At 39.9% G+C, this 26,332-nt stretch overlaps 3 protein-coding genes across 5 annotated transcripts; 1 reads left to right on the top strand and 2 right to left on the bottom strand.

Annotated features, from left to right (window-relative positions):
* The first annotated feature begins 3 nt into the window (after window positions 1–3).
* On the top strand, window positions 4–5,251 carry tomm40 (translocase of outer mitochondrial membrane 40 homolog (yeast)). Of its 3 annotated transcripts, none has more exons than XM_076736185.1 (9): window positions 4–82; window positions 786–1,021; window positions 1,222–1,382; window positions 1,994–2,095; window positions 2,192–2,297; window positions 3,143–3,265; window positions 3,363–3,439; window positions 3,983–4,085; window positions 4,747–5,251. In XM_076736185.1, exons 2-9 carry the CDS (start codon window positions 805–807, stop codon window positions 4,884–4,886), a joined length of 1,029 nt encoding a protein of 342 aa, XP_076592300.1. In that variant the 5' UTR covers window positions 4–82; window positions 786–804; the 3' UTR covers window positions 4,887–5,251. The 3 variants fall into 3 exon arrangements, with proteins under 3 accessions (XP_076592300.1, XP_076592301.1, XP_076592302.1); XM_076736186.1 differs by having other exon boundaries at window positions 58–86; XM_076736187.1 differs by having other exon boundaries at window positions 59–76.
* A 1,192-nt stretch (window positions 5,252–6,443) lies between these two features.
* Window positions 6,444–12,587, bottom strand: LOC143324658 (meprin A subunit beta-like). The gene is made up of 15 exons (XM_076737348.1): window positions 12,392–12,587; window positions 12,128–12,146; window positions 11,982–12,020; window positions 11,812–11,837; window positions 11,632–11,716; window positions 11,003–11,120; window positions 10,561–10,739; window positions 9,905–10,123; window positions 8,998–9,162; window positions 8,482–8,712; window positions 7,926–8,378; window positions 7,637–7,810; window positions 7,396–7,501; window positions 7,230–7,277; window positions 6,444–7,070 (listed from the first exon to the last, which is right to left on the bottom strand). Exons 1-15 carry the CDS (start codon window positions 12,452–12,454, stop codon window positions 6,992–6,994), a joined length of 2,004 nt encoding a protein of 667 aa, XP_076593463.1. The 5' UTR covers window positions 12,455–12,587; the 3' UTR covers window positions 6,444–6,991.
* A 2,443-nt stretch (window positions 12,588–15,030) lies between these two features.
* LOC143324383 (meprin A subunit beta-like) lies at window positions 15,031–22,942 on the bottom strand. The gene is made up of 11 exons (XM_076736774.1): window positions 22,886–22,942; window positions 22,699–22,777; window positions 22,450–22,567; window positions 21,597–21,775; window positions 21,292–21,510; window positions 21,055–21,207; window positions 20,728–20,778; window positions 20,360–20,572; window positions 19,558–20,007; window positions 19,256–19,441; window positions 15,031–15,089 (listed from the first exon to the last, which is right to left on the bottom strand). Exons 1-11 carry the CDS (start codon window positions 22,940–22,942, stop codon window positions 15,031–15,033), a joined length of 1,764 nt encoding a protein of 587 aa, XP_076592889.1.
* Between the last annotated feature and the right edge of the window lie 3,390 nt (window positions 22,943–26,332).

Here is a 26,332-nt window from a genome sequence, read left to right as displayed (position 1 = left end):
GCGGGAACTTGTCAAACTACGGTCACGGACGTTGTCGTGAACTTTACCGGTGTTGAACTACCCCTGGACCCAAACCGTAAGCGTGAGTAGCCAAACCATATTATTGCACGACTAATTTGATAATAGGATGATAGTTGGTGGTGTCAGTTCTCCTCCCACAGTATTTCTGATAACCGTGTTTTCTATATAAAGACGAGCGGATCTCGTGGTCGACTCCACATGGCTACCTAGCCACCCAGCTAACCAACCAACCAACCCTGCTAGCTTACATTAGCCCTCACAGGTTAAATACTGCTAGCGCATAGTTTTACCTCCTGCTGGCTAATCTCCAATGGTGGGCTCTGTAGCAGATCACAAGCTGTAGCTCGATATATCTTGTGTTTACCAGGTTGTATTGTTTTCTATTATATATGTGAAGAGTCCGACTAAAGTGGGCCTTAGCTACAACCAGCCTGCTGTTACTGCCAGTAGGACAGAGACTCCATGCAGCTAGCCAAGTTCATAGAAACTGAATCTTGCAAGTGAGCTAACGTTCCCGTAGCTAACTGACCACAAGTGCATTGCATTTATGTGTGAAGAGTGTGTAACTGCATGCTAAGCAGAACACCAATGTGTTTATCAGACCTTGCAAGTCATGCAAACCAATCTGTGTTAAAGGGTACCGCCAATATTAACTCGCACCTTTTCGCCTTACCGGTCCGGAGCCCGAAGCGTTATGATTATATTGCATTGTCATGATTTATGACTTCATTAAGTTATTCATCCACTGTCAATCCTTTTCCCAGTCTGTTACAGTCTCAGAGTATGGGCAGTGTGTTGGCTGCCGCCTCCCCCAGTCCTGCCCCAGCTGCAGCTGGAGGTAGTCAAGGGGTCCCGGGGTTGGTGTCGGTCCCCCCAGGGTTCACAATGCCCCCGGTGTCTTCCGTCCCTCCAGCATCTGGATCTGGTCAGGAGACAGCAGATTCAGATTCGTCACTCCCAAACCCAGGCACATATGAGGAGTGCCACCGCAAATGTAAAGGTTAGAAAATTCTGTTGAATTTACTTGATGCACATCTAAAGCAATTCATGACCGATGTTGTTTATATTTCACATTTTGTCCAACTCTTCAGTAATAATCATGGAACTGGAACAACTGTGTAATCATTGTCACATTGGCACGGCCTTAAAATTCTCAGATGCTGAGTTACATAGATTTTTTTTCCCCTTTGTCTGTTTCAGAGGTGTTCCCTCTGCAGATGGAAGGGGTGCGGTTAGTGGTCAACAAGGGCCTGAGTAACCACTTCCAGGTCAGCCATACTGTTACCCTCAGTACCTTGGGTGACTCTGGTTATCGCTTTGGCTCCACCTACGTAGGCAGTAAACAGACTGGACCAGCAGAGGTAATCATCATTTTCACATGACTTCAGCAAACCCCGAAAATGATGCTGACATTTTGGACTTTGGGTTGTAGATCTTACTGTTCGTGGTAGAAATCTGAATATTGTCTGATTGTCTTTTTTTTTAAGTTGCTTCTTTGCTGCATGAATAGGGATGAAAATGCTAAATTCCTTTTTAATGGCACAGCCAACTGGTCACAAGGTTTGGCTAACAAGTGAAGGCTGTGTTCATGTGTTTCTCTAGAATTTAAAACTGCATGTCTGTTTTTCTTTTTCTTTTTTAATTTTCTGCAGAGTAAAATTGCTTTCTTTATGCGAGTGCGTTTGCCCTTGGACAGTTATCAATACATTTATATATATAACAAATGTATGTGGGAGCAAACTGCAGGAACATGCATTCAAAGGAGCAGGAAAAATGCAAAGGTTATAATAAGCCTTATATTGGTTATATTCAGTTACGTTATTTTTAACTGATAAATACAACTCAGCAACATTTATCACTGATAGACAGGGAGCTATACAGCCCAAAGCTCTATACCATTGCTCTTTGCAAGTTTTCAAATGTTATCCACATGACTTGAAAACTGATGGAAGTGTTGTTTTGTTCCTGTTAGTCATTCCCAGTCATGGTTGGAGATATGGACAATACTGGCAGTCTGAATGCCCAGATCATCCACCAGCTCACATCTGCTGTACGCTCCAAAATAGCCATCCAGGTATGTAGACTTGTAGAGGGAACAGCCATTCAGACGCTGTCTTTTTTTCCGCTTTAAGGGCTCACTGACATTGTCTCTCTCATCTGTGTGTTGCAGACTCAGCAGCACAAGTTTGTGAATTGGCAGTGTGACATGGAGTACCGTGGTGAAGACTTCACCTCCGCCGTGACGCTCGGAAATCCAGACGTACTTGTTGGATCTGGTATGATTAGTTTCACGTAATTGCAGTGGAGGTTTTGATGTTGATGTTGCTAATCACTAATAACAAGCTCATCAAAGCTGTTTGTTGAGCATGACAACTGCAATAGAATATAACCCTGGTTTGTGGTTGGGTTTGTTGAACTCTATCACGATATTAATAAGAAGGGATGTCCGGATAAAAGTTTTTGGCTCCAGTCCAAGTCCTCTGAATAGAGTATCTGTTGATAGCTAGTCGGATATCTGATACTTGTTCAGACTCAAGACTTATGTTGTTGTTTATTAAAGGTATACCATGCAGGATTTTTTTTTTTTTTAAATGTATCTTCTTATCTCTTACCTATCTTATCTTATCTGCAGAGAACATGCCCTCTGCATGTATTTTCAACAGGAAGCTACAAGAACAGTGCCAAAAAAAAACGTTTCTTACAAACATGAACTGACAGTTCCTGCACAGTATACCTTTAAATGTGTATCTGACACGTTGAAATAAAAGCTGTAGCTCCACTAAATCTGACACACCTTACTTTTCACAAGCTACTTCAGTCAAATCCTTGACATTCTGGCTGCAAAAAATTAAGTTTATTGCCTTAAAGTTGATGCTGAATGAAAGTTCAACTTGGAGAAAACAACTCCTGAAACTGAGGTGACACAGAAACGCTGTGGTTGTACAGTTGTGTTACAGAGGAGAACCTGTGAAACCTGTTGTTTTTATCTAACAAGAGAAGACACAGCTCTGTGAAAAGCTGGAGAAATAACCAGGAGCTGAAAAACTCAAAAATGCTAGAATGCCTGAGAGAGGGGGGGATGTGTGTATGTAATGGAAGCTCTTTTACAATGTTCCCTCAGGCATCTTGGTGGCCCACTATCTCCAGTCTATCACACCGGCACTGGCTCTGGGTGGTGAACTAGTGTACCACAGGAGACCAGGGGAGGAAGGAACGGTCACCTCTCTCTTGGGCAGGTACACAGGTAAAATCCGCTCTGTGCTTTCTGAACCGTGCACTATGTATGTGATCCATGTGACAGATGTTTAAATCCTTTTTTTTTTTTTTTTTTCCCTCTTCAGGTGACAACTACGTAGCTACGTTGACTTTGGGAGGAGCAGGAGCTCATGCTACATACTATCACAAAGCCAATGATCAGGTACTTAACACTAGTTAATATATGTGTGTGGATGTATTTCTGTGTATCGCTCATGGTTCGTCTCACAAAACTGCTCAGATGCAGTATTTTTTCAGGTCTTAAAACAATACTTGCACATATGTTACAATGGAACTGCTTTTGGTTGCTGCAGTTGAATCTTCGCTACACCCCTCCTCCGAACAGCAACATGTGAGAAATGGATTAAACTTTCTGTATCAGCTCGAACATAAGCTCCAAATTTGAGCATGTCTGGATAACTAGCTTACTACCTACTGTAGTAACCAAGTGTTACGTCCAGAGACAATGGGTGTGTTATTACTTTTCTTCATTATTTTCTCGGGTTACGTAGGAAAAATACCTGTTCAGGACCGACACATCCACTGTTATATCAACCTGTGAGCCAAGATGCATTGTCTCAGAATATGGAGTAATGATGGCAGCTCAGTCCTGCTCTTTTGTTTTTGGATGTTGGAAACGTGAATCTTTCCATGTGCATATTGGCACATGTGAACCTCTCCTTCAACTTCTGTCTTTCTAATACAGTTGCAGATAGGAGTTGAATTCGAAGCCAGCACGAGGATGCAAGACACCACAACATCCTTCGGTTACCAGCTGGACCTTCCCAAAGCTAACCTGCTCTTTAAAGGTAAACAAATGCAACGCGAATACGAGCTTAGTCACATAAATTAAGCTGTGGTGGAGTTTAACTAAGTACATTTACTCAAGTACTGCCCATTAGCACGGTTTTGAGGTACTTGAATAATTCAGTGTTATGCTGCTGTAGTCCACTGCATTTCAGAGGGACATTTGTACTTTCTACTTACTTTCTACTGCATTTACTTGAGCTTTAGTTACTTTTCAGATCCAAAATATTAATACAAAATATAACCAACTCATAAATTATGACGTATTATTATAGATGAAGCTACTCAGAATATAAAGTAGTTAAAATGATATCCACCTTTACTGGCTGCATCATTTGTGATATATACATAAACGCATTGAAATTATTATCCAACAATACAACATAGTGATCTGAAATAGGTCTGCATAATGCATAATTCTGCATAATGAATAGTTTCACTGTTGCAGCTTTAAGTACATTTTGATGCTAATATTTGAGTGCAGAAGTTTTACTTGTAACAGTATTTCTATACTGTGGTATTTCTGCTTTTACTGAAGAGTACTTCTTGCTCCTCTGAAATTAAACAACTATTCATTTAAACTAAATGTTCAAATGTTACAAAATGAATATAGACTTTATCCTGAAAGATATTCATCTACTTTCTCACCTTTCCTCTGCTCAGGCACAGTTGATAGTAATTGGGTGGTTGGGGCAACCATTGAAAAGAAACTGGTGCCACTGCCTCTCACACTGGCCTTAGGGGCTTTCCTCAACCATCGCAAGAACAAGTTCCAGTGTGGCTTCGGTGTCACCATTGGGTAGAGGTGCGGGGGCTGCCTGGAGTCAGCTCACAGGCCACAGCTTGGACCGGCACAGAGACACACAGGAACCTGGACTAAGTTTTAGAAATTTGATTCAGAGACTCTCTTTCGACTGTGATTTCTGGGGCAGACAGAGAGACAATGACAACTACCAAGGAGCCAGGACTGGCCAAGCCATGCCTACATTCTGTAGCACAAATGTCTTTCCTTTATGGTGTATTGGATATACCCAGAGGCTAGAGAGATGTATATCAGAGGGCATCAGTGATGCATGAGAACATGTGATGTGAAAATCAAAGTGGTTAGAAATAATATATGGTGATCATGTATGATGGAGTGAAATAAATGTGATTACTTTTTGTAAAACTGGATGTTTTTATTACTTATGGAAGAACTGGGTGCAGAGTTCAGACACAGTTTAATTATCCGTAAAGTATGATGTAGTCCAGTGGAACCCAGGCAACAGTGCTACATGTGTGAAGCTTATAATTGGCTTTATTGAGACTGTCAGAGAGATGCTAATTCAACAGATTTCTTTATACCCAGCACACAAAGACTATACTTACAGTACTATGAAATACAGCAAATACCAAATATTATGGCCTCAAGAATGACCACAATTTAAAGCTGCGGTAATCAATATTTCACCAACAATTGATTCAATGATCACTGTGAAAGGTGTCATACGGATGAACCCAGAGGATCCACATGCCGAGACAAAGTTAGCATCTAGCTTGTGAGCATAGAGCAAAGAGTACTTCTCTTTATCAAGTGGACACATGCTCCTGATTAAATTAAACAAATGCTAATAATCTCTGCTGGATGTATACAGCAAGTATTTTAATAAATAGCATATGAACGTAAAAGGCAAAGGGGAGAATATCAGTTACATTTGTCTGTTTCCACTATTTGAAAAAAAAAAAAGTCTCAATGCTGGGTAAATTAAGTCTTAAAACTTATGTGAAGAAGGACCCTGTGCCATCTTTGACTAAGCAGAGTTTGTATTACTTTAAATAAATCCACCATGTTTCCTTAGTGTAAGCAGCAGTTGTTTCCTTCCATCAAGTAAGTCATGTTTTTTTTTAATACTTAGCACCCATCTGTGTGTTTTTCGGTGTTTAAGTTACAAAGAAATTTTTTGCTTTTTACTATTTACTGTTATTGTGTAAGTCAGTTTGATAATCTAATCATCTTACTTGACATGCTGGGAGGAGCTCCCTGCGCCTCCAGAGGCTGCTGTTGGCTTTCTGTGACTCCTTCATTCAACGTTTGACATGTGAGCCTCCAGCTTCAAACAGCAGATCTTCCTGCACGGTGATACTTGCCTGCCTGGGACTCTGGTTGGGACTGCGGTGACTCGCTTCTCATCATGCCGACGTGCATCTTGTGAGTGGATGATTCTCTTCAGGTGGTGTTTGTGCACTTGGTGGTGTTTGTGCCATATAGATTATTTCATGTTCTTGGTGGATGGAGTGATTTAGCTGTTGTACAGTTGTTCATAATTATAGCCCCCCACAATTACAAAAAAGCATGTTGGTTTGAAAATATTTATTCGAAAAAATCAGCACTTTAAGATCCCAGCTACCGCTTTTTAAAGATTTAGTCTCACAATTCAGTCCAAACACTAATAAGATTTGTCTGATGAGTGGAAACAAAACTATGTGACTGCAGGCATTTTCTATCATTCTCAAATATGCTATTCTTGTGACTCGAGCCACTGTACATGGACAGCTATACAATTCCACATAATACAGCATGTACGCATTCTTCATACATAAAAATGGGCTCGCAGCAGCATTTCCTTTTTTATAGGCAGTCAAACCTTTTTCATTTTTGCAATAGTATAAGATATCAAAAAAGTATGATTTCAAGATAATCTGAATACCACCAAAACACCAAGAGAATAACCATGGTATGACAGGTATTTCTGTCATTCCTATATATGCTACTACCCCAATGTACAGCATCTGCCAATAGTTCTTTACTCATTACACCTTTCTCTTTTAATTAGCTGCATAAATGACCAGAGAAACACCAAAAATATTCGTTAAAACCTGGCCCTGCTGGACCTGTTCATGTGCAGAGGTGCATGACAGGTGACGCACGTCACGGTACCAGGAGCATGAAGGCTAGCAGGAGGGTGAGCACAGGAGAAGCCACCAAACCAGGAGAGAAGCCAAAAATGCTGCAGCAGGAACAATAGAATGGATTAGATCAAATAAAACACCGAGGAGTGTTGCTTGTGTTGATACAGACGTGTTTATGTAACGAGTCAATGAGCATCAAATCTTTTTACAGCCAACAAATAACTGCGAGTGTGACGTGTGTGAGTAAATCTGAGTACCTGTTGTCATCTGTTGTTTTAGGCGGTGGAAAGGTGGTGGGCAAGACCCTGTAAAACACACAGCACCATTCAAAGACGTATTAAAATCAAATTTCAACGCTAAATGGGACGTCTTTGTCACGTGAACGGCTGAAAATGTGCTTGATTTGCTGACGCAATGGCCTACCGTATTGAGCATGGGCCTTCACTCAGCTCTTTGGGAGGAAGCGGAATGTTCACTGGTTTCACTTTAGGACATGGCAGAACACTTCCGTTAACTAGAGGAGTGATATCTAGCGAGAGAAGAAAGCGTCAGTCGTGTTGTACAACAAAACTTCCACGTAGGCGTTTCAAACGTGTTTGCTGTAGAATTCCAAGCAGAACAGATACAATCAGGTTTAGCAGTAAAAAGATTTTTATTGGCCTGCCTTGGAAGCTGAAGACGAAGATGGCACTGTCTCCCTTGAGGAAGTTCCTAGTTTGTATTTCTTCCAAACGCGAAAAATATGTTCTGCCAATCAGAGGTCCAAGATAGATGGTCTCATTATTCTCGTCTACAAATGGAGATCCAATCTCACGAGGGTTATCCCAAATATAGGAACCTGTTTACAGAAAGCATAGTAGAAAATTTAAGGAACCAGAGAGGAAATACTATTACATATAGTGTGCTAAAGTAGTGACTTGTCATTTCTATAAAGGATTTCTTTGTGTTTGTACCATTAACGCCGGTCAAGCGCAGGCCACTGGTGATACTCCATTGTTTGGACATTTGCAGCTGAATGTTGGGGGTCTGATCCAGCAATTTGAATGTCACCTGCCTTTGTGGGCAAGGCCACTCCAGCTCGTCATCATATTTACCAGATATGAGGCGCACAAACACTCCAAAATACGTCCTGTACAGCACAGTCCCAACCGAGTAAGCATAGCCCCCGCTGGAGTACTGCAATGGGCTGGATATAATGGTTCCGTACTTGCTAGTGTTCAAAAGCCTCTCAAAATCATTAATCTGCAGGGTTACATGCGGGCATTCGATCTCGGACAGATTGATGTCATCGATTGAGAAGCCACCCGAAGAGCTTCCTGCTCCTTTACGAACCTCAAACTCCACCTGGAAGTGTTTGGTGGCATCCAGGGAGACGTGCTTGAGCTGCCAGTGAGATGTTTGGGGACCTGATGGAAGAATTTTGCGATGACTAATCTTCATTCACAGTTCATCAGTCTTTAATACCATTCAGAGCAGATGATACCAGATAATCATGCAGCTTCACATTACCAGTGATCTGTCCAACGAGGCGGACGGTTCCTACGGTGTCCGATTCATGCTTAAACTCTCTGAGCCAGATGTTAAGTTGGTCTGACTCACTCCCACTGTGGTAATAGTAGAACTGGAGACACTGGACATGACATTCCCTATTGGGTTTCATCTTGTGGGTCTCCAGTGTGGATGAGTCTCCCTCCTTACCCGACGCTGTGCTAGCATGCATGAAGTAACCTGGATCGTCACCTACAAAGTTGTCCAAAATGAATGTGTTATGGCGGGTCTTTGAACATACCATCTACATAGAAGTTATGTATAATTTAAATAAATGATGCATCAGGTAGCTGACAGTCGAAAGATGGCAAGAAATGAGGGAAAAGACAGAAGGAAGTGCGAGAGGTCCTTGGCTGTATGGGAACAGAGAATATTGAGGTTCATGGTCAACACATTAACCAGCAGGCATGGCACCCCAAGCATTTCATTTCATTAACAAACAGCTGCAAAAATGTTTTTGAAATTTTGAAATCTTACCTTCATAATCCTTATTGCCACTGGGTAGATTGGTGTGGTCAGAAGTCGGACCCCCGTCAACGTACTTAACCATTTCCCAGCCAGTGCCACTCTGTGAACACTGTTTCATGTGACACATGTGTGCATTTGGAAAGCCGCAGTACATCTTAAATGCAACGGTTGAGTCTGTAGAGGTGAATGAAGAACGCAGGATGAGGACTATTAATTGACTTGGGGATGTAAAGTTAAAATGTGAAAGCTTCTCAGTTTATTCGAGTCTATAGATGGTATGCGATGGCTGCAATTCAAGTGTAGGATTTGCAGGGATTAATGCATTTGAATTGTTAATATATTATCAGTAGGATTGACTGCACCCCATTTTCATTGTTTCTGCAGCTGTATGGACTTACACAGGTACACAGGAACATTTTTAAGAACCCTGAAACTCTTTATATGCTGTATTTTTTGGTATTATTGAGTTAACAAAACACAGTATTCATGTATGTGTTAATTAAGAAGGGGTTGGCAGAAGCCTCACTGCAGCTTTGACTGTTTTAGAGCTCCCTCAAAGAACAGAGCCTTTTTCTGCCAAATCCAACTGCAGTTTTAGTTGCCTGAACCTGCTTCAGAATCTCAACCAAAGCGGTGGCAAATTGGATAAGAATCATTTGTATAGCAGCCATTTTTAGCAATTTGCTGAGCACTGTCCTCCTGCTGATTAGGGAGCCAGATCACAAAACATACATATTGGCCATTTTCAAAGGCACTGATAAATTTAGATCCTGATTCCTCTGCTTGAAACATGGTTAGAGTTCCTGAGTTCCTATATACATGTTCTCAGAAATGCTGCTGGGCTATAAATACTATAACTTACTTACTTGCTATGACTGGGTGTTGATCCCTTTAACGCCAAACAACAAGCACTTACTGCATTTGTAGAGGAGGTTCAGCTCCTTAACATCACTGGGACTCATTTCCAGTCTTTGACCAATAACATCCTGGTATTGTGGATCGTTGGTGACAATTGTTGACCCATTGCCATTGGTGAAATAATCTTTGCCGTAGTGCATCACTGAGAAGAAGTCATATGGGACTCCGTTGGTGGTGCTGTATGTCTCGCTGACCTTTCTGAAATTATTCTCATAACCTAGATGACACAGAAAAAAGGAACTATCAATTGGCTGGCTGAAGCATGATTCATTAATCATCGATTAGACAATAAAATATGACATACTATAATATCATATACTCAACCTATCAATTAAAACATTTAAAAAATGGAAGAAATGAGTTATGTACACATTGATCTTTTGCTGTACCAAAGAGCTGATAAGAGCAACACAAACACTATTAGTAAAATTAAAATATTAATAAACCTTTATATAATTTGATCAAATCACTGATTCATTTGTACATACTTTTGATAATCCTACTTTTAATTTAAACAACTACAAAACTGATGATATGTTTATGTATTAATTGTTGGATCCACTAATTTATTTTCAACCCTCTCCAGGTGCTTTGTGCACCTTGACATAACACATATAAAGAACAGGAGTATTCTAATGAAAGTCTTAATGAAACCTTCTCGGATGTTCTCGTATTGAATGGTCACATATTTATCTCTGTCGTATCTGGACTGTTCATGGTAGAAGCCGAGGGCATGGAGGAACTCGTGCTCAACAATGGAAGTGAGATCACAGTATCTCCCGATGGAGAGGACCTGTCCGTTGAGTTTTACGCGGCCAATATATGAAAAACATCTAGAACAGAAAAAACACTCATCAGTTACACATTTCCATCTTTGTGGCACTAACCTGAGCAGGGCTTTTATTTCTATGTTGTCTGTACGAACACAAACATTTCTATTGATCAAGCATGCACCCTTCACACCGTGAACAATGCTACATCTCACCTCTCTGAAAGCCTTAGTAACCCAATGTAGAGTTACTTGTTGTGTAGCAAAGGAGAAAGATAAAGATAAAAAACACAGAAAATAAGAAAAATACAAAAGTACAATACATACCCGCTGAGCCGTTGGACAGAAATGTAATAATCCTCCAAATCCCGGGGTTTGAAGTCAATGCATGACTTCAACCTGAAGTGATCAAAGGCTTTCAGGATGACTCCTTTAGCGTTCATCTCTTCCATTGTTCAGTTGTGTTATAGAGAAGAACAAAGAAATGACAATTTAATGCATATAACATGTGAGGTATTCTTGCTTGTGTACATCATTCAGAGGAACTGCTCTCACAAACTACCTCCATACTCAGGTGGAGGGAGTAGTTTTTCACACCTGGATGATATAAAACTATGTTGACTTCCGATATCAACCATCAGGTTCAGCCACGTAGCTTTGGTTCAGTTCCATTCGAGCCGTTTCTTGCCACAAAACTGGGTATGTTTAGCAGATGTTTGGACATTTTCCAGTATTTTAAGCAGAAACGTGACCAAGCGGGTTGTGCCTAAACATAACCAGACCTCAACCACAGCATTGCCACAACATAAAATGTAAAGTTTGAATGTAAAGAAACGTAACGCTTCAACATATCTGTGGTTTGCAGAAACATACAATACCAACATGTAACATTTTTCACGAAGCAGTGCAATGCCTACAGATATTCTGGGTTATTATGTAGGAAATGGTATATTTACCGAGGCTGCTGTCCAAGACATATGGGAGAGGGGATGTCCAGTAAATGTCATCACCGATCACGGCACTTCTTTGTGTCTCGTCAGGCTACGATCCATAAGGAATGTATTAATTACACAAAAAAAAATTCCAACATACACACTTGTCATTTTAGTCATTTGCTACAAAACTACTAAACTCACCTCAAGAATATCATCAATGAGTGAATCTAAGATAAAGCATGAAAAATCAGTCAATCACTAGTGATTAATAACACTGTGAAGCTAAAACAAAGATGCTCTGTCAAATATAAAGTCTACAAAACAATCTCACCACAAGGTCCATTTAATGATAAGAAGCTATTCAACTTTACCCTTGTTTGCCTCCTCAATGTCCTTCTCTTCACCAATTTCTATAAAAAACAGATGAGATGCTGTCTTGTAAAGTGACTCATGAAAAATAATTAAGTTAAATGAATTCTGTGAAATAAAAATCGAGAATATTAAAAAGATAACGTACCTATTATCTCTTCTCCACCCTGTAAAAAAGAAATGATCACATCAATGTGTAATGATGTGATTCTCAGACATATAACATGAAAAATAAGTCAAGTAAAATGTACTCAAATTGCAATTTGAAGTCTGATGGGTGCTATCTGCAATTAACTTTATGAATTCATAAATTAAAATATGGGTGATTACACACGTCATAGAATCTAATATTAATAACAACATGAAATGCATCATAATTTGACAGAAAGCACAGCAGTAAATGAACTCTTACTTGTTCTATTGAGAATGCTGACGAAATTGCCAAATTCACAACAAGGAAAATGAGGCCTTTCATCCTTGTAGTGTCACTTTGGCCAATGTTAAATCCTACAGCAGAGATTATATGAAGAAGCCAGAAGACAGATATGCTATAAAGCCACTCTACATGTAGAAAATATCCAGCTGTGTTAAGCGTCTGCCAGCCTGACCTGTCTGTTCTGCACACACAGAGCTTTGGCTGTGAGCCTTAAAAGGACATCGAGAAAGCAAAACCGGTTTTAGACATTTCAGTTGTTATGCAGGCAACAGCATATTTCATTAACAGTTGAGTGATCGTGGATGCTTTCAATGCATCGAGATAAACGAGCTTTGTCACTGTTACATGCTCCTCCAGGTGTCAGGTCATTGTCATAGCTTTGAGTCATACACACAAAAGGATCTTGGAAAATTCCTTTCAGTCAACAGTGTTCAGATTTTTTTTTCAGGTGTCTTTGGACAGTAAACATTGCACCTGAACATTACATAGCCTGAACATCATACACACACACACACACACACACACACACATACAAAACATAGACGCATGAAATAGCTCTTTATTTGCAGGTGACTTAGATTGTTTTATTGATTCCCTAAAACAGCTTAGAAACCATAAAGCCGTTAAGTCAATCACAGCAATATGGCCAAATGTAATGAATTAGAACTACAGCAATGATACTAAACTATATTCTGGTCTCTCTGCTGTTGATCTTTTGATTTGATCTGCAGTTATTTTTTTCATAGTTTTCAGTAACAGTCTTCTTGATTGTTGTCCTGCCGCTTCACAGTAATCTCATCCTCTTTGTTATGCGGTGATTCAGGAGACTCAGACAGATGAACGGATGTTAAAAGGTGTTTACACTGCTAACCACAGACAATGTTGGAGGAGGTTTGAAAGCATATCTTTACAGGCTATTACTTCACATTGGAAGAATCTGAACTACAGCAAAGCCATGCAAGGTAGAGATCTCGTTTGGTTACCGAAGCTACTTAGAAAACATTGTTCAAATTAAAATTAAACTGACGATCATGTGACATCTAAACGTCTAAAATATTCCACTTTTCAAAAGAAAGTGGAAGGAATATCAGCTTTGAATTACATCAGAGAGGCAAAATAAAAATGAAAAATGATTCCTTTTCTCCTATAGCCTAAAACTGTTTGCTTTCAGTGGTTAAATACACAAAAAATTGCATTCAATGTAATTTTACCACTTCAGGCACTGTGCAATATGAATGTAGCTGATCTACCAGCAAGCTACTGCAAAATGACTACTGTATAAGTACATGTAGTACTGCCCCAACACTGACCACAAGCCCATCTTAAATCTTGTGGCTGAGATAATGGAGGTTTAACATGTTCACTATCTTCAGTTCAGACGTTTTGCAGGTTTAATGTTTAACGTGTTCACTGTCAGTAGGATTCACCTCCTGGGGCCATGAATGTCTGTAGAAAAAGAGCAAGATTAACTTCGTATGAGAGTTTCTAATAGATAGAGTCAGTTAAATTCCTTTTGGAGAACACTACTTGGGTATGCATCTAGGAAGGAAGCGATTCACAGAAACAGCTCTTTATCAGCATACAACCAAAACACGCTACGATCTTATGGGTAAAGACATTAGAGTGATTGTTGTTACTCAGTGTAGTTCCTGTCTCTGCCCCCTAAATTTGCTCCAAGGAGAGAAACGATCTCCCCCCATTGGCTGGGTTCACATATAAAGACTCTCCTCTCCTTCTAAAACGTCTGCCCACCACGCGAGGGTTGTCAAAGGCAGCTTCAGTAAGACAGAAAACACGTCTCCTGATAGATGCATGTCACTGGTGACAGCTTTTCAAGTGTTTGTGTTGATGTATGAACATATCAGTCACAGCTGAGCATTGACATGTCTCTTTTATAGACTCACTGGATGATGGATCAGTGGTGAGAGTGATGTGTTTGGTCATCTGTTGCTGACTGTGTGGGATCTTGTCCAGTATGATGAAGATCCCCTGCCTCCACAGGCAGTTTAGTTTCTTTTCCAGTTGCCCTGCGCCAACAAGAATTCTTTGGCTGCAGCCCATTGGAAGGTGACACATCTTCTTTAAGTTCAGCACTGTAAGTAAGTCAGTTCCCTCATATTAAGATAATGAAATGTAAAAAAAATGATTGCGTGATTGCGAGCATGGCTGGTCTTGGCTTCTGGAGTGACACAAACAGTATTTGAGAAATGTTTTAAAAGGCGTGGATGTTATTGTAACGTCTTGAATGTTTTCCCTCATGATGGTTATGTAGTCATCTCTGTCATGCCTTCTTTCTTCTTCATCAAACTCAAGACGCAATTCAACTAACAAAAAGTAAGATAAATGATGGATGTTGCATACTTCCGTAATGTCGCCCTCAAATACATCCAGGCCAGGAGGAACAGAAAGATGATCGCCCTTGTTACCAGAACAGCAACAAAAAACATCATCATTTGCAGGATGTTTTTACTAAAAGTTGTGAACTTTTTGTTTCCAATGTCTCTCGTTTGTATAAAAAATCTGCTTGTTCTCATACATACTATGTTTATACAGTTCCAGGGGAGGCAAAATCTCAGTCATATGCTCAAATTCATTGATAATTATAACTAAAATCTCTACTCCACCTTGCCTTTGTTTATCTCAGGTATGTCCAAGTCCTCCTCATCATGCATCTCTTAAAAAGAAAGCACAGAAATATAGTCATGCTTGTGCAGAAGCTGTCTCAGTAAATTCTGCTAGCTTCTGAAGATTAATAATTATTTTATGTCAGTTATTGTGAACAATTGCTGTAGAGGCTAAAAATCAAACTGGAGTAAATTCACAGACAAATATATAAGTGTACTTACCATGGCAAGGTGAAGTAATAATAAATAAATATCCTGGGTTCCTGAATATCGAGTACTTATGTTGGTTTTTGATCAGATCTTTGTGCTTTCTTGCATGTTTTTCCTGGATTAAGAACATTGTCATATTGTCTTTCCAAACTCTACAATCTGTATGAAATATGTCAAAAACAAATAGAAAGGCGTACCAACCACTGACATTACGAAAAACCTGACTGTTTAAACTTGATGGCTACAGTACATCTCCCCTCTAGACCTTTTTGACATGTTATTATCTGATAAATATTACCCCTAAAGAGTCAGACGCTAATGCACAATAAAGATATCTGGAAAAGAGAAACATGAAAAGAAAAACTGTTGATGTGCAAGTATAAAAAAAGAAATATTTCTAATATAATTTGTCATTTATGTATCATCCTGAATTACTTTTTCAGTTTTATTGAAGTGTTTGCAGAACTCGTGGGACTTTTCATCTCACCTTAATGCACCTCCTGACACAAGCCGTTCAACCAGTTCTTCAAGTTTTTGGGACGCCAGTTTCACAGCACATACCATTACTCTATTTCTGGTAAATAAGCCAGCTGTTGAATGAATAAATATTTCTGGTAACAGGAAGACTCTTAAATCAAGTTTGATCTGCACATGACACATTGCTTGGGTGGGTGTGACGGGTCACACAAGGATGCAAATGTAGTGTTTGTACAAGGAAGCTCAGGAGAAGACTTTAGCTCCTGTCAGACAGACTAATCCACGTGCCAACTTCCGAAGCATGACAGGTGCTCTCGGCTTTACAAGGAACAGAAGCTTGATGAGACTCACATTTCAGCAATTTTAGCATTCACTGGGAGCATGTTAGCCTGGCCATGTTAGCGGTTAGCTGCAGCCTGTTTAAATGTAGGTGACCAGTTAATACCGAAATAAAGGAGAGCCAGATGAAGCAAACGTGAAAACACAGGAAGTTCTTTCTTTCCGCATCAGTGAAGTATGAACTTTATACAAGAAACAAGAAAACAGTTTTTAAGGTTAACACTGTTGTGTTTACGGTGGTGATAAAATCAAAGTGGTGATGATGAAAGGGCAACTGTCTAAAAGGTGATCCTAAAATTGCAACTGTTCAATTACTCATTAGTGTATATTTACACTTAGAAAACAAACAACAAACTCACTGCTTTAATGTACATAAAACTACAATTCTTGTTGAATATGTCCAAGATATTACACATGTACCATCATGTGGGCATGAAGTTTAAAGGGCCAGTGCAGCATCCTAACTGTGACATTTAACACACGCCAACCAATCACTCAGCATTTCAGCGGTGCTCCCAAAAGAGGCTTCTGCTACTTATTATTCTTGTCTTTAAAAAAGTTTATACATCATCATAAATGAGAGAAAGTATTATAGGTGGTATTACCAGCGCTGGAGCACATTAAAAAGCTGCTTAATTACAGGAAGTACAATGCTTGTGCTAAGTTCCAGTCATGCTGCATAATGTCACTCCTTAAATCCACAGTAAACTGGAGAACCTATGTGTGCAGCTCAGAATTAACCTGTCACAGCTGAACAATTAAAACAAAGCTAAAGATACAATTTTTCTGCAACAAATTGAATGAACTTTAGATGGATGCCTCTGTGTTGCATAGAAATACCTCAAATGGTTAATCTGGCTTTCATGCCTGCAGTTACATCATCACGTCATGTTTTACTGAGCTGTCCAGCATGGTGATAATCACAGACATTACTGGCAAGACTGGTTTTATGAGTAGCGAAAAGGAAAAACTTCTCTCACGATAACTGAAATATGTTATCAATAACTGCATATGAAAGTATTTAGTTACAACGGAAAATAACTTTTGTGTTACTCTATCTATCTGCATTTGTCCGCTATCCTCTGCACAGTTTTCACAGAAGACACCGGTAATGAGTAACAACTCCATTTAAATTTCAGTAATTGTGTGATTTATTTTATTTGAGACTGTTATTAGTTACATTTCTGTTTATCGTCAAAAGTAGTGAAATAACAATAACGTGTTACTTTGCAAAGCATCGCAAAGCTGATTATCATTATTGACAAGATCACTGTCGTGCATCAAAGGAGATTTTAAAGAACACTGTCCTGGAGCTTCACAGAATTTTAAAGCTCCTCTCAAATGTCACAAATCCTCAAGAATTTTATGTCTTACATGAAAAACAGGAGTAGTATTTTTCTGTAAAAGTAGTTCATTGGCAAGTTCATTGTATGAATATCACTGGTAAACATGTTGCTTATGCTTAGGAAATCTGATTAAGAGACAAAGTGCATATGATTGTGCCATGCTTCGGACTCGCGTCATGGAATAAATTCTTCTGTTCTGAATCAGTAAAGGAGGAAATCAGATGTGAAGGATTAAAAGTATTTAAAGTAGGCTTAGTAAACCTCAACCAGTTTGTCATTCTGTGAGGTAAAGGTGACAATGTCAGCGTGTGGTGAGCAGGCTTCCGAACATTGCGGCCCCCGAGGCTGTCAGCATGGAAAACATGGTTCCTGTGGACAGACTGGTGAAAATAAGACCAAATGTTAACGTCACAGTTCAGTAGTACAGTAGGTCATAACTTCATGGATGTGTGATGTATTTCAAACTTGCCTGATGGAAAATGAAGTAAAGTTTTTATCAAACACAAAAACATTTGCCAGTTCCAGCTTCTCAGACGTGATGATGATCAGATTCACTCACAATGAAAACAGTCATTAGCTGCAGTAGCTGCAGTATTGGCTGTAGTTGTAATCACTGACCTCTTTTGATTTTATTGCAACACAGACAAACTCGACTATATGAGGAGTATTCTAGCCGCCATCATTCTCAGTGAATACAATAGCTGCCATCACATGGAGACAACAATTACACAAGGAAGGACAAAACCAATGTACCTGACTGCAAACGATGATGGAAGTGATGGAGGGATCGTTGTAGTGCTGTTTCCAGTGCTGTCGACGAGGTGCCAGGTGTTACTGGTCTTGTGATACAGGTGTTGCCACATTCTTTTGCATATATCTGTGACTGTGTTTGTTTGTGAGACTGTGGTTTATGCAAAGCTTTCAATGTATTCTTTTGAATTATTGTTTATAACCGTCTGTCAGCTGCAGGACTTACAGCTGGTTTAGGCAGTTCCCCTTATTGTCTGTCTGCATCAGAGTCACGTGGCTTAAGCTGGGCCTCATCTGAGTCTTAGGAAGGTCTTGGTTCAGTCGAAGGCTTAATAAATCTGTGGGTCAAAATAGAAGTAAGCATTTCACATTTATAAAGTCATACATGCTGTAACAAGACTGACCCTCCACTAAGTGCAGTATTTACAAGTACAAGCTGTTGCTGATTAATGGAAGCTGACTAATGTGACCTTAATTGGTGATGGTTTAACTTTACTGTACTGGAACAGGATTGAATGTTAGCCCAGCCGCACTCAAACAGCGTTGTCCAGACATGCACAAAATTGCATTTATTTCATTTGCTATACATAGATACCAAAGCTCAGGGTATTAAGTTCAGTGCTGGAAATAGAAATAGAAACAAATGAAAGTCCTGCATTCAAAGCCTTACTGAAATGAAAGTATGGAAGTATTATCAGTAAAATGTACTTAAAATATCAAAAATAATAAGTACTCATTGTGCAGTAAAGTGGTCCCTGTCAGTGTTTTTGGATTAATATTAATACTCTATTAATGTATATGTTGCATTTTCCTGCCATAGGTGTTGCTAATTGAACTACTTTGTATACTGGTGGGTAGTTTAATCTACAGGAATGCAACATATTCTGTAAGACTATGACTGAGTATAAGTATGAAGAGTAGAATTGTGAAGTACCTTGAATTTCTACTTAAGTATAGTACTGAGTTACATTCCACCGCTGGGTAAGTTACACATAAAACATGTAAAAATGAAAAGTCTTTTCCATTTGATGTAACAGTGCAACCTTAAAAACATCAGCGTCAAAGTGAGTGTGTTTAACGACTGAAACACGCACCATCGAAGTTAAGGAGAAAGAAGACGCTTCCTCCTTTAATGAAGCTTCCTGACCAGAACGCATCAGAAGACAGGAATGCCCTGTAGCCGAAGTTCGGTCCAGCGTAATACGACTCTCCACCGGCGTCGTTGATGAGATGCCCCACCTTCCTGGGGTTATCCCAGTAGAGAAAAGTCTCTCCATTGTCTTGATGTAATAATGAATGAAAGACGTGATTTAGACTCTCAGTACAACCAAACTTACAGTAAATCTCAAGACACATACCATATTTTTTGTGTGATATCCATGTGCTGCTCACTCACCTCCAGTGAACGTTCTCTCTGAATCGGTTGTGATGCTGATCTGCTTCGACATCCGCTGCTGGATGTGGTGACTCCGGTCCAGCAGTGAGACAGTCACCTGCCTCTGTGCACATGGCCACTGGAGCTGCTCATCCTGCTCTGTGGACACCAGTCGGAAGAAAACTCCGAAGCGATCGGAGTAGAGATGCAGCAGGAGCTGGAGCCCGTAGCTCTGTCTGGTTAGGAAGCGAGGGCTCCGTAAGCTTGTGCCGACACTGCTCATCAGAAAGTCATCAAATCTGGGGACGTGCCACACATGATGAGGACACTCAGTTTCAGACAGGTTGATGTCATCGACTGAAATCCCCCCGGAGGAGTTTCCAGCTCCTTTACGGACCTCGAACTCCACCCGGAAGGGCCTGGTGGCATTAAGGGGAACGTGGTGGAGCTGCCAGTGGGATGCTGGTGGACCTGGCAAATAAGAATGAATGTACAGTAAGACAACAAGAGCATGCTGGAAGAGCTTCAAACTAAAATGAGCAAATGTAAAACAGTGTTGAAAAATACTCTAATAATACTAACTAATACTAACATATTTGAGAATGTGCTCGCAGTCAAACACTGTACACATCATAATTTATTAATCACATTTTAGCAGCTTCTTCTGGAGTGGACAAACATGTTGACATGAGAGTTTATGAAGGCATGGAGTGGCTATACGGTATCTTTAAAACCAAATGCTACGTGACAGTGACTGTGCTGAATGTGAGCTCATTGTCACAGTGGATATGAAATGAAGCGGACAGAGATAGAGGCGCTCCACCTGTGATCTGGTCTGTTATATAGACCGTTTCCTTTGCTTCCCCGTCATATTCTCTGATCCATATGTTGAGCTGGTCTTCATCGCTCCCACTGTGAAAATAGAAAAACTGGAGGCACTGAAACGGTCTCCTCGGATTCATTCTCCTGCTCTGCATTTTGGCACCATCCCCCTCTTTTCCAGAAGTCGTGCTGCAGTGCATGAAGAAGCCTCCTCCTACACCCAATTAAACACTAAAGTGATCCTGTTGCAGCGTGTAAACAGATAGCAAACACGTTTTCGTGGTAAAATGACATGAAACCGACGTTGATTAGAAACTGCAGGATATGGCACATCTCTGTATACTGTTATACTTTTTAGAGAAAACTCACCATTTTTATTAGCTGTGGTGACATTTCTGAAAGCAGATTCTGTCTGGTTTTCTGTAAACACAGTGAAAAAACAACAGCATGTCAGAAACTCCATCACACTGCTGCTGTCCATAGGGACACAGAGACAGGGACATGGTGTAAATGAACACTATGATGAGGATAGTCAAGTAGGGAATAATACACAGTAGCTATATCATCAAAGAGAAATGATTTAATAGTCAGAAGGATAGAAGTCAGCGTGTACAGAAACTTACATAAACTAATGTCAATTTAAAATTCAAGATATATAATGAAGACTTGTTTGTGGTGCAGGTTGGCCTGTCCTACCTCCTGGTGAACCCAGGCTGGTCTGGTTGGAGAGGGGCCCAGCGTTTGTGCTGCTGACTCTCTCCCAGCTGGTATTTCCAGCAGCACAAAGAGTCATATCGCACACCGTCTCATCCTCAAAGCTGCATGACTCCAGGAAGATGACAGCAGATGCTGCAGAACACAGACTTGTCACTATATGCAGGACAAATAACGCTGTATGGTTGAGTGTCATTGTTTTATAACACATCTTCTTACTGCACTTGTAAAGCTTTTGGAGCTTCAGAACGTCGTTAGGGCTCATGTCTCGACGCTGCCCAATCGTATCTTGGTACTCAGGTCGATTTGTGATGATGGTGGATCCATTGCCATTAGAAAAGGCATCTTTACCATAATGCATCACAGATGTATAGTCATACATTGTTCCAAGCGTGGTAGTGGAGTCTGAGCTGTGCTTTAAGAAATTGTGTTCCTTCCCTAAACAGGACATGATGGTAAGTGAGTGTCTGACAAGTTTCATCAGAATCAACACTTTCTGAACTCGCACTAAAATTTAAGCACACCTTCTTCAATGTTTTCCCAGACGATGGTCACATGGTCATCTCTGTCGTATCTAGACTGCTCATGCCAGAAGCCCAGTGCGTGAAGAAACTCATGCTCCACAATGGCGAGGTGATCACACCACTGTCCGATAGAGAGACTCTGGTTTCCCTGACGTTGATTCCCAACATATGACCAACATCTATTGACAGAATGGGGAATAAAAAGGCAAGTAAGTAACAGAAGAATGTGTGTTTACAGTCGGTGTATTAATATTATTCAAAAATGAACAGGAAAAGAACAAGGCTAAGAGACAAAAGACATGCTAGCAGCTCTGTGAGCTCTGGAGCAAAGGATGCAATAAAGTCAGTTTTTTCATTTTATTTTGTTGTTGTTGTTATTGTTGTTGTTGCTGGCCATTGTTGGTTATATTATATATAAATCATTCACAATTTAGCACCACAACCTAACAAACACGCAGAGCTGTCTTGAGGAAACAAGCTTCTTCTAGAGAAAACCATTATGTTAAATTTAGGTGCACAATATTTAACCGCTTCTCAGTTGGCAGCTGAGATGTGGAATTCTTTGCCTCTAAGTATCAGAGAGTGAAGTACAGGGTTGTTGGGTCTGTAGTCACTGAGCTGGAAGACACTGAATGAAGTTTTGGTACTGAGTGCTTGGATGGTTATTTCCTGTACTGATGTATTTGCTATTAGTGCCCCTGCTAAATAAACAATAAACAAAATATAGCCAAGAGTAAGTAAAAATAGATGAGATTAATAATAAAAAACACAAATCAACCAATAAGAAATATCACCATACTACTGTTTGGCTAAAAAACAACATCTAATTATATCCAGTGATATCTTGAACCACCCATCGTCTTTGATGACGACAATGTAGTTTGGTTCATCCTCCCAGGGTTTGAAGTCAATGCACGTTTTCAGCCGTATTTGGTCAAAAGCCCGTAGAACAACCCCTCTGGCGTTCAGGTCTGTGTTTCAAGGCGAGAAAACAAGCAGGCGTACGACGTTATGAGTCCACAAAACAAACAGGCTCATCAATTTATTCATTCCCCTCCTGTCTTCTCGGATGAGTGAACACAAAGACGTTCCTCTGTCTTACCGAGGCTCTCATCCAGCACATATGGGACGGGTATGTCCCATTTCATCTGATCTCCCAGAACAATGTTCCTGTCACGGTCCTTTCAAGTCATGTCGGAGGAACAAGAAACATGATCTTTGTGTTAATATCTTACTCAAGGTACCGTTCAAATGTTTTGTTTTAATAGTATGACAGCAATGTTGCTCACAGTCATCAGCTGTATGTCTCCCTCATGAAGGTTCAGATCTGAAAGAAAGAATTTCATGTTGTGTTTCTCTGTCAATCCAAGCGGCAGAAAGTAACAGTTTAAATCATGCATGGATCTTTAAACACACCTTTGTTGATCTCAGCAATGTCTGGATGTGTTTCAACATCTGCGTCTCCATCTGATAAAACATGAAAGGGAGCGAGCGTAAAGGACTCCATGTTCTGTATGCTGAACGCCAGTGATTGCTCTTTCTGTGCTTTTCTTAAATGCTTTGATTCTGAAATGATTAGATCGCTCACCACAAGCACAACTGAGGGGGAAACACGGGTCGTGTTTCTCACCAGTTAGCCATGATGAAGTCAATGAAAATCAGTTATTTATAGAACATTAATAACAAGACAGCCAAATCAGAGATGGCAAATCTCTTGTTATGAACCAGCTACAAATCCTGTCTTATTCCACTTTACATCACCTCCAGTCCCTCGCACAGATGAAACAGGCTGTGGACACACATGCAGACAAATGTGAGGTAAATGATACAGCGTGTGATGAAGCATCATCTGCAATGCAACGTGTTTTATAGGAGGACACTTACTGAGGCGGATGCCTGTTGCAAAATCACCAGCAGAAGTGTGCAGACATACATTTTCTGTTGGGAGAGAGACACATCAAAGCTACACTCAGAGGAGGCTTCTGTGTTGCTTTGGGTTGTAAAATTATTGCAATACACATCAGAGGAGGGGGGTAAGTGACGATGGGTACAATGCACACGGATCATAAAGCACATACCAAGCAGTCCACAAGACAAAGGACTTCTCACCTGTCATCTCAGTTACGACACATGAAAATGTCAAAGAACAGTCTGTCTGTCCATTCCTCGTATGCAGGTACACACACACAAAAAAATGACACATGTATACACACACAGTGTAAAGCTGCTGAAACTTACTGTTCATCCGTCCTGGAGTGAGACGTCTGATCGCCAGACAGACACGAGGCGAAACATCAGTGCTGCGAATCTGAGCAGACCTCTGTTGACCTGGTGGACGTTGGACCTGCAGCAGAATCATCATCCTGCAGCTGACTACAGATTGACAGAGAAGAAGTTAGAATCTCAAAGATTTGTCAGATACAGTGTTGGACAGTACAGTACTAACCTCTGTGTATTTGTTGATCAGCACTGGAAAATAGTAATCTGAAAGTAGTAGCAATAGTATTGGTTTTTCTACTAATGTTGAATTCCCAGAACTGCTGCTCTGTCAAGCTTTCCATTGTTCACGCTGTGCACACCGCTGATGACTGATTAATGGATTTATATTTAGGACCTTGCATGATCAACGGACAGTCTAAGAAGTCAAAGTCAGCTTAACTGTCAATTTCGCCATGTGTGCTGAAATATAAAGGTAGAAGCAAGACAACAAGTGTTTAAAAAGAAATACTACTGAGAAATAAGTAAAAATTAAAAATATAGAATATAAATATATAAAATAAAAAAAACAGAAAAAAAATTGGATTCAGAGTAAAGTTACTCTTCGATTTCCTGCTTCCTCTGTTTGAACCGTCTCTGTACGTGCACACGTGTGTATTCATTTGGTGTTTCAGTGAAGCTCTTTTAACTGAACCTGTTCTGAATGCCGCTCTGTGTCTGGGTCCTTATTCTTGTTGCTTCATACTCAAAGTGTGACACAACCAGTTTTCTGCTTTGAATATATGTTTTTTTAGTCGTTGTATTGCATAAGCTATACATGCACAAAAATAAGTGCTGCTTTTTTTCACTAAAGTAATTTCCAGACAACAAAATAAACTGTTTCCTTTCCACAAAACAGACCCTGGAGAGGTCTAACTCCCACTTACAAGCAATTATAATACACTTAGAAAAGGTCATGACGTATCGAGCTGATAAAACAATGTTAATTATGTTCCATAACAGAGCATTTAGGGTTCACTCCAGTATTACCAGATTTATGCAAATAATAAATCAACAAATTCATTAATTTCATATTAATTAGTTAATTAAGTCAGGTTTAATTTTGCTTGCAAACTCAATGCACCTCTTCTTTTTCAAAGTGACTGAACAGAAAAGACTGTTCACGCAGAGAGGAGTGCAGGGACGTCATGGTCAGGAAACATGTTGCTAAGCCTGGTTTTGCATCTGTCTGACACTCTTACGCTTCCATTCATCTGTGCAAAACATCAGCAAACGCTTGACATTTCCATTTTCTTGGAGTGTCGACAGGCATCTCTTGTCTCACACTTGAATAAAGAATTAATGTGTTTTACACTCATCTTCCAACCCTCCATTTGTATATTTAATCACACTGAAATTTGACCTTGATCAGGACAATGAAATGTATAATTATTAAATTTTTTGCAAACATTAGTGTCATTTTTTTTCTGAAACTTAAAACATTACGCATGTTTTGTCATCAAGAATAGGAAACAAGTAATAATAACACACACACAAAAAATCTGTCATGTGAAATGGCTGAAACAGTCCTAAGTTTAGCAGATCATTTTGTTAGGACGGTTTCACTCAGAGTGAGAGGCTGACTGATGTTTTTAGCCTTTAAACAGCGTCATGCAGTAAATTGTTGTGCCTTGTGTTTTGTCGAGCATGTTTTCTTTTACCTCAACGTGCTAATAGCTGACACAAGAGAAAAACAGTCAGCCGTGAAATTAAGAACATTCATAGACTCAGTTTAATGTTTCTCTCTCAGTCAGTGCAATAAGTCAGCTGAATGAATGATTAACATTACTGTAAAGTCAGCTCAGCTGTATATTTTTTAATTATTTTTTGGTACAAATACGAAAATAAATTACAGGAAACAAAGAATTATCTTGCTGTAGGAATGTACTGTAAAAAAAAGCAGAAAAAGTTTTGAACAACCTTCAAATTAAACCAATTATTCATTTAATATTCTCACTTTTCATAATCCTCTCAGTGATTTTTAAATTGACGAAGGGACATGGATTAATAACCCTGAGTAAAAAACTAACTATATCATTATTTGCTGCTTAATCAATTGTACTGGTCTCATGTATGATTTTTCAGAATGAGCAGCACAGCAAGGTGGCTGAGTGGTTAGTGAGGTTGAATGGTCACAGGGATAATAACACCATATTTCACTGCAAATAAGTTCTTGTCACGTGACTTGTTAAAGTGGACAACCAGGACATAAACTCTGCCTGCTACATTTCCCTTCATCCGCTGATATTCATTCACTGCTCTGTCACATTCTCACCACTTGGTGGCGGTGTAGCCTCTTCTATTTACACAGGGAGCACCGACATCACATTTTGATTTACAGTGAGGCATTTCATAACAGTAACACGCACACGCACACACGCACACACACACACACACACACACACACACACACACACACACACACACACACACACAGCCTCCGGGGATCGAATCATTAACCACGCAGCTTGCGGTAGTGG

This window comes from Chaetodon auriga, chromosome 8 (assembly GCF_051107435.1).
Source record: "Chaetodon auriga isolate fChaAug3 chromosome 8, fChaAug3.hap1, whole genome shotgun sequence".
Taxonomy (NCBI): domain Eukaryota; kingdom Metazoa; phylum Chordata; class Actinopteri; order Chaetodontiformes; family Chaetodontidae; genus Chaetodon; species Chaetodon auriga.
This window is presented reverse-complemented; position numbering and strand designations above follow the sequence as displayed.

Excerpts from the sequence above, each read along its gene's own strand:
- tomm40 (XM_076736185.1), top strand. The coding sequence starts at position 805 with ATGGGCAGTGTGTTGGCTGCCGCCTCCCCCAGTCCTGCCCCAGCTGCA. Across the intron at positions 1,022-1,221 it reads GTGCCACCGCAAATGTAAAG|AGGTGTTCCCTCTGCAGATG; the intron begins GTTAGAAAATTC and ends TGTCTGTTTCAG. Across the intron at positions 2,096-2,191 it reads GCTCCAAAATAGCCATCCAG|ACTCAGCAGCACAAGTTTGT; the intron begins GTATGTAGACTT and ends TGTGTGTTGCAG.
- LOC143324658 (XM_076737348.1), bottom strand. The coding sequence starts at position 12,454 with ATGAAAGGCCTCATTTTCCTTGTTGTGAATTTGGCAATTTCGTCAGCA. Across the intron at positions 11,717-11,811 it reads TCATTGATGATATTCTTGAG|CCTGACGAGACACAAAGAAG; the intron begins GTGAGTTTAGTA and ends TATGGATCGTAG. Across the intron at positions 10,124-10,560 it reads ATACGAGAACATCCGAGAAG|GTTATGAGAATAATTTCAGA; the intron begins GTTTCATTAAGA and ends TGTGTCATCTAG.
- LOC143324383 (XM_076736774.1), bottom strand. The coding sequence starts at position 22,942 with ATGAAATTCTTTCTTTCAGATCTGAACCTTCATGAGGGAGACATACAG. Across the intron at positions 22,568-22,698 it reads TGTGCTGGATGAGAGCCTCG|ACCTGAACGCCAGAGGGGTT; the intron begins GTAAGACAGAGG and ends CTTGAAACACAG. Across the intron at positions 20,008-20,359 it reads TATAACAGACCAGATCACAG|GTCCACCAGCATCCCACTGG; the intron begins GTGGAGCGCCTC and ends CTTATTTGCCAG.